Source organism: Colossoma macropomum, unplaced genomic scaffold (genome assembly GCF_904425465.1).
Source record: "Colossoma macropomum unplaced genomic scaffold, Colossoma_macropomum, whole genome shotgun sequence".
Lineage (NCBI taxonomy): Eukaryota > Metazoa > Chordata > Actinopteri > Characiformes > Serrasalmidae > Colossoma > Colossoma macropomum.
The window spans coordinates 10,601,063-10,608,574 of record NW_023494807.1 but is presented as its reverse complement, the minus strand read 5'-3'; the positions used below and the strand labels follow the sequence as shown (position 1 = coordinate 10,608,574).

At 39.7% G+C, this 7,512-nt stretch overlaps 1 protein-coding gene across 1 annotated transcript in view; it reads right to left on the bottom strand.

The window, feature by feature from the left end:
* LOC118796936 (tyrosine-protein kinase receptor UFO) overlaps positions 1–7,512 on the bottom strand; it is a 72,089-nt gene that overhangs the window by 37,459 nt on the left and 27,118 nt on the right. Inside the window, exon 7 of the mRNA XM_036556094.1 lies at positions 2,049–2,238. Coding sequence (XP_036411987.1) covers positions 2,049–2,238 — 190 coding nt within the window. The remainder of the gene's footprint in view (positions 1–2,048; positions 2,239–7,512) is intronic.

The window sequence follows — 7,512 nt, the reverse complement described above, 5'->3', positions numbered from 1 at the left end:
TGTTATCATTATTGTGATAAATGACTGTATTCGTAGCGTTCACAGCTGTTTTAAATGTTGCAGTTGTGTTTTTGCTGGTGCGTTTTGTCCGTTCCAACCTGCTTAACCTCAGAAAAAAATTTGCCATACAAGTCTTGTACAATGTCTTCCAGTATAAATGTGACATTTGTCATGTTGCCCACCCTTATAGTCTGCCTGTAAACACTTAAAGAAGCAAACGCACCCTTCATTTTTGATTGTATCAAGCTTTAAATAATACAGTGACAGATTACTGTTCTGTTTAACTTTCTATTGGGCTGAACCTGAACCTAAAATCAAAGCAGCTGAATTAGTTTCTCTTTTAAAGGGCCCATATTGTGGAAAAATGAGTGAAGTAATGTCTAAACATCATTAAAGTTTTAAAACGTAGACTGCAGCCGAGGTAGCGCGGGTCCTCGGTAGGACTGTCCTATAAAGACTCCTCCTTAGTGGCCTATTGGTCACACAAATGGAGCAGTCCTAACGAGGCTGTGTGGTGATGTCACCAGAGCGTTACACAGATTTTACACTTTATAGTGTAACGAAGACGAATGAACAGCTTACATTTTTAAACAAGCTCTGCGCCGATCGTAGACTGCATTTCTAGGCTCTATATGAAGGGTCCCTCACTTTGGAACGGTCTGCTATGACGTAGTGGCCGAGACATGCAGCCTAGACTTTGGAACGCAGCTCATATATAAAAACTAGGCAGCAAAACCAGCCTGTTTTGAAGTAATTGTTTTTGTGATGTCACATTTACATATAAAAAACAAGCATCTCCTATTTTTGTGATTTTTAGTTTTCTACATAATTTGAACAGCAGCTGTGTTCAAATTTCATGATAATCAGACCAGTAGGAGTGTTTCAGCCTGAACTGCTCTTTTAATGAGGCACAGTAGGGCAACCAGTCAGAACAGAGCTCATTTACATATATCAGTCTTAAAGGCAGAGTAACAAAAACAGCCTCTTGAATTCAAAGGGATACAGAGAGATGGGAAAATGGTCATGTAGAAATGAATTATCACCGGTACATAAAACTGCAAACGTTATGAGTAGACTCAGGGCAGGGGTCACAACCCAAATGTTAAGAAGAGCCATTTAGTCCTTTCAACAAAAATCAAACCACCTTGGGAGTCACAACATTTTATGTCCATTTCACCATCTTGGCTGTAAATATGTCTCTGTATGTGCTGATGTACTAATATAGGCTAAAAATATAATAGAAACAAAAACACAGACTTACTTTGCTCTGTTTTAAGCTTTAGCTGAGCTATAGCTGCTATTCTCGCATACAAATTTGAATGAGAAGCTGGCGAATGAGAATCTGACTTTAGCCTTGCGACTTTTTAGTGTTTGACAGTTTCTCGTTGCAGATTAAACGTATCAGAAAACCAGATGGAGTAACTATTAATGCTAGTAAGTCCATTTGTCTCCAAATTATCGATGTTTGTCTTAAATCTTTCTCTTTGTCTTTTCGTTAGCTACTAGCTAGGCGAGATTGTTGTCTGTGTTGCTATGGTGACCAGCAGCCTGATCTTCAGGGTTAAAGTGTGAATTAGCAGTTCTACATTAACTCCAGCGTTTAAGACCATTAACGTTAATTTTATTTATTTTTACCTACAAATCTAATTCTACTCTGGAGCCGCAACAGGGCAGTAAAACAGCTGCATGCGATATGTTTGGAAATATAGGATATGGGCCCTTTAATTTCAAACTGCTTTTTATAGTGCACTAGCAAAGTCACTGAAAGCTGCTGCTCTCTCAGTCAGTCATCTTACTGACCTATGATAAATCTGCTTTTGTTCAGTTACTCAACAGAGCAGGTTCTCTAAAAAAAACTCCTCGAACTGCAAAATGATGACATCGCAGGGTCTCAACCTGAGGTTGCAACACAAAAAAAGTTTAAAAAAAGGTTAATAAAAGTTCAGCGGCTGCTGTTTCTCCACAGGCTGCTGTCCAGCGCTCCAGTGACTCTGCTTATGAATCTAGTTTTGTGGTCGTACAAGTGTCATCAATGAGGAGCTCCTTACCTCCTTCACTGGTGCTGATTGTCACCCACGACGTCCAATCAGAGACGCCCTCGCTGCTCCGGCAGGCCACTCTCACATCGTACTGGCTGAAGGGCTCCAGGTCAGAGACCAGGTGGGTGGCAGGTGGGACATTAACGTTCTGGTTGTGGATCACGTGATCTGGATTCAAGTCCTCTCCTGATGGTCTGACCTGAAGACAGATAATATGACCATTAATAACAGTTGAATATTTCATCACTGACATATCAACGTTTATTACCAGCACAAATGCCAGCTGTGCTTTACACTGTGAATTATTACATGATGAACAGACCAATAAAAACAGAATGATGCTAAAGATGGAACAATACCACTTTTAATGTATCGATACTGATACTGAAACCTTTAGTATCAGTATACAATATTTTATTCTTTTTAAAATGACTTTCTTTTTACATTTTTAATCAAAGCTCTTCACTGTAGATCATCTTAGATCTTATATTTACAGCTGTTTTCAAAAGTTTTGGCATCCCTGGTTGAATTACATGTTTTGATGATTTTCTAAGAGCAAGTAAGTTAACACATCCTGGAAAATTCTGCGATATGTTAATATTCTTGCAAACAAATGTCATATTTCAGTTCACTGTAGAGTGAGTGTTCACTTATTTTCGCTTCAACAAAACATGCAGTTTGACAGGGGGTGTTATATCTTATATCTTGTTATATCTCACTTGTTATTTATGTTGTTAAATTACTAAATAATTACCAAACTCTATCGATGGGTATCGACATCAGGCAGATATCAGCAGATATCAGCTGTAACACTTTCTTTTACAGAACCCCCAAGTTATAGGTATTCATCAGGTAAGTATGTGGAACAAACTCCAAAGTACTAGATAATTATTTTGGGTAACATGATGGTAAGTTCCAGGTAGTCTACCTAGCTTATCAAACAGGTTCTATATAATATACTGTGTATGGATAGAAAATAAACTCCAAGTACTGTGTAATTATTCTGGGCTTAGTACCAAAACAGTCTAACTAAATTTCTCTGAAATGACTACCAGGTTCTAGCTATTAAGCAGATAAAGGAGACGGGAGAATATCTAATAAATGGACACATTATTTGGAGCAACAAAGTGGTAAATACAGCAAAACAACACTAAGTTTAACTTTAATGTCATACGCTTAGAAACACCTCTGAATAGCAGGTAAAAAGGTAATTCAGCAAGAGTCTAACAGTACGTATGTGTCTACTATCTAGAACTCAAACAGAACCTTTATTTAAATGTTTCCAATTTGTTTCCTTACCTAAGCATTTGACATCAAAGTTAAAGTTAGTTAGATTGTACATATTTACCACCTTGTTTTTCCAAATAATAATCCAAAAATGAGATATTTTACTTTGTCTGTTATTTCATCTATTTAATAGTCAGAACCTTTTAGGTATTTCAGTGGAATTTAGACAGACTGTTCTAGTATTCCCCAATTTTACCAAAAAATGGTTACACCGCACTTTGGAGTCTGTACCACACTCTTAACCAGGTAATATCTAGAACCTGCCATGTGTTTCAATGTAATTCAGTTGAACTGTCTTGGAACTTACCAACATGTTACTCAAAATGATTATCAAGCACTTTGGAGTTTGTACCTCACACTTCACTGGTTAATATCTAGAACTTAAGGGACTGTAAAAGAAGCGGTACTGCATTTTCTGACCATCGATAATGATTTGACATTTTTAAATTATGTAGAATATAATTTTTTCACATTACCATACATTCTAAAAGTTTTTCTTTTTTATTTTTTTTTGACAACAACAACAACAGAACTTTCTTAAACACAAATTCCTGACTGTGCTGGAAGTGGCCGGTTGGAAGTACAATAAAAGCTGATCATGATATTATTCTTGTTGTTAGCAGTGCAGTCTGGCAAATTGTTGCCAACTGGGCCTTTCCTCAGAAGCCGCAAGACAACCTGATTACTGCAACACTTTTGGCCATTTGCTTTCATTTTAACACAAACAAGAAGTAATCCCTTCCACTTCCCCTTTTCCCTTTTTCTCTCTTCTCTATGGCCCCACGGCAAAAGTGAGGGTGTTTAGACACTTATCTGATCATTGTTTTTGCCATCTATGCTCAGTACAGACGAACGCACAGCCCTCGAGGCGTTGCCCTGCTGTTCTTGGCTACTTTTTAAGCGCCCACACTGTACTCCTATTGACTGAGGTCATTAGCATTCGGCTGCAGTGCGAGACACACTCTGGGCCCAGCAGGACACATGAAAACCATTCACATCAGCAGAAAGCAGCAGGGAGAAAGGAACGTGCTGGCTTTGCAAAGCCTGTGCAATAAACAGCATCAAAACACCGAACGCCAGCCCAGAAGTTTCCCTCGCTCAGCTCCTAAACCACATGAAAAGGTCGTACCGTCTCTAAAATTGTTCTCGGCTGTGTAGTGGATTCAATAACGAGAGCTACTGCAGAAAAAATAAGAAATTGTCCCTCTTACGCACCCACACTCTCTCTTTTCCGTCTTTTTCCATATAAATGAATGTTGTGGGAAAAGGCACAAGGAGGACTAAAGCAATCCCAGCTTACTTTCTGCTTATTATAACCACTTTGCAACAGAAATGGCATACTTTATGAAATATGGCATGGAATGAGTAGTTCATGACAGAGCAGTAATAAATGTACATCTGGCTTTGACTATTTGAGAATGCTCTTCATTGATATCAGCCAGGTTCACAGCAAATCCAATGATACTCAACAGAGATGCTTCATCAGACTTGACATAATTGGGCCAGGTAAACCACTACAACTGACAAATTAACCTCAGAGTGCCAGTCTATCACCACCAATAGTGGTGTCCCTCAGGGCTATATGCTGAATCCCCTCTCATACCTCCCTTTCACCCACAACAGTGGTGTCCCCAACAGTGGTGTTTTCTCAGGGCTATGTGCTAGGTCCCACCTTGTACTCCATCTTCACCCACAACAGTGGTGTACCCTCAGGGCTATGTAGTGGGTCCCCTCTTATACTCCTGCTTTACCCACTGTTGATGTGTGGCTGATATCCAGTCAGGATCAATCAGTTTACAGGAAAGAGTTAACTTGCTTGCTGGCTGGTACACAGATATTAGTTTAAAAGTCCTTAAATACTGCAAAATCCAAAGAACTTCACAAGAAGCTGCAAAAGGGAAAAGACTTCAATCATTGTGAAACCTCAATGAGGTTTTCAGGCTTGTGTCTGGGTCTGTGTTGTCTGCTGCTGTTTATTTGTTGTCCATGTCTAAAATAACACTGCAACCTGCCAGCCACTTGTTCAAGCAATCGCCTGAACATTTTGCGGCATTCCTAGTGAAACCTGAGAGAACGATAACCGCAAGTGGAGCTCTAGAGGCTGTGGATGAAGTCGGGTGGGTGGGGGTATGATTTGGCGAGTGCGGTGGTATGTGAATGGGGATGAGTCAGAGTTCTGGGTTAAAGAGAAGTTGTTCTCCCTGAAGTACAGGAAAGACAGGGGAACAGTAAGTGCGCAGAAGACTGTGGATCCACACGAGCGGCAGGACGAGTCACTTGTGAGTCACAGCGCAGCGACTGTGAGTCAGCTCAGTAAACAAGGCTGCTTAAATGACAAGCACTGCTGGATTGTTATTCACAAGGGCTGCTCATTCCTCTGCCCTCACTCACTCCTTCACTGATTATACTGTCCCTAAAAAGGCTTCCAGTCTCTTCCCTCACTCCTTTACTGCTGCGCTCACCTGTTCAGTGCACTGCTCATCTCTTAAATGATGTGCACTAAATTTCCCTGATTCAAATCTCAATGAAGCACTTCTGCATTGCACTGTTTATTTCTTTTTATCAGTCTTTCTTCCTTTCTTTCTTCTCATATAACTACCTTCTCTCCACCACTTCGCACCACTGCATCCTCCTAATAGAGCTCAGCGTCTCTCCATGTCCTCACACTGTCCAGTACTGCTGCACTCCTGCTTTCTTTTCCTTCTTTCTTTTTATTGCCTTCTTTCTATTTCTCTTTCATACACCTGTTCAATATACTTGTTTATACTTTTCCAAAGCTTTTTTCTTTCTATTTACTTAATTCCTTCTTTGCTTCCTTTTCTTTCTTTCTTTCTTTCTTTCTTCTTGTGTAATTACCTTATTTCTGCGTTTTTCTCTCTCATATACATTTTAACTTGTCTATCCAAATACCAACTTTATAATGTTCTTTCTTTCTTTTTTCTCTTTCTTTCTTTCTTTTTTTCTTACAGGCTTTCCTTTATTTCTTCTTGCACAGCAGTCTTTTTTTTCTCTCTCATTCACCAGTTCAATGCACATTTTTATCTTATCTTTTTATCTTTATTTCCATTTTCTTTCTTTTTTTCCTTCTTTCTTTCTTTCTGTCTGTCTTTTTTCTTTCTTACATGTAATTTCCTTTCTTTCTTTTTGCATAACTGCCTTCTTTTTCTTTACTACCCAATTGTTAAGTGCACTTTTTTACCTTTATTTCCATTTTCTCATCTTTCTTTCTTTCTTTCCGTCCTTCCTCTCTTCCTTCATGTATTTTCCTTTCTTTCTTCTTCCAAAACTGCCTTCTTTTTCTCTATCACACATTTGTTCAGTGCACTTTTCTACCCTTCTTTCTACCTACTTTCCTCCCTTTTTCTTGTTCTTTCTTATTTCTTTCTTTTTTCTTTCTTTCTTTCTTTCTTTTCTTTCTAATGTATAATTTATTTGTCTTTGGCAGACTCTTACATCCAAAGCAGCCGTGAGCGAGGCAGAAACAATCTGAGTGCACAGTTTTGACTGTTTTTAACTGTACAAACTTACAGACTCACAGCAGACTAACACACGCTCCTCTCTACACAAAGGTACCGCAGCATTTCACGTTTTCAGGTTTGGACCGTAAAGATTTGCAGCCCCCCCTTCCTGTCCCGACCCGCTGAGCCCCCTTCTCTCCCCATTTCCTCCTTTAGTGCGGCTCAACGGTGGGGGAGTCGTGGGGCACGAGAGGGGGCGCTTTTATTAGAACCAGACGCTCTGGGGTGGAGCTCAACTACGAAAGAATACAGACCCTCACTCTCGCTGCTGCAGCAGGGCCTCAGAGGGAGCGAGACCACTCTCAGATACCTGATCCCCTAAAACATCACCACTTTTACTTTGTTACAAACTGGTCACACAAGAACTTCTAGTGTGGAGCTACTCAACTGTTTGTGATTTGCACACCCACAGACGCACAATTGAGGCCAAATGTTAACAAACACGAAGACTAAAGACTTTCAAACACAGTTTTTCACAACTCCACACATTTCAAGAGACCATATATTTCCCATGTTAAGTCTATTAGGGCATTTACTACAACAGATTTTCAGTGGATCAGACATTTACATACTCTTTGATAGTATTTAGTGGCAGCATCCCACAAACTTCTCACAACACTCTGCTGGAATTTTAACTCACTCCTCCTAACAGAACTGCTGTAGCTCAG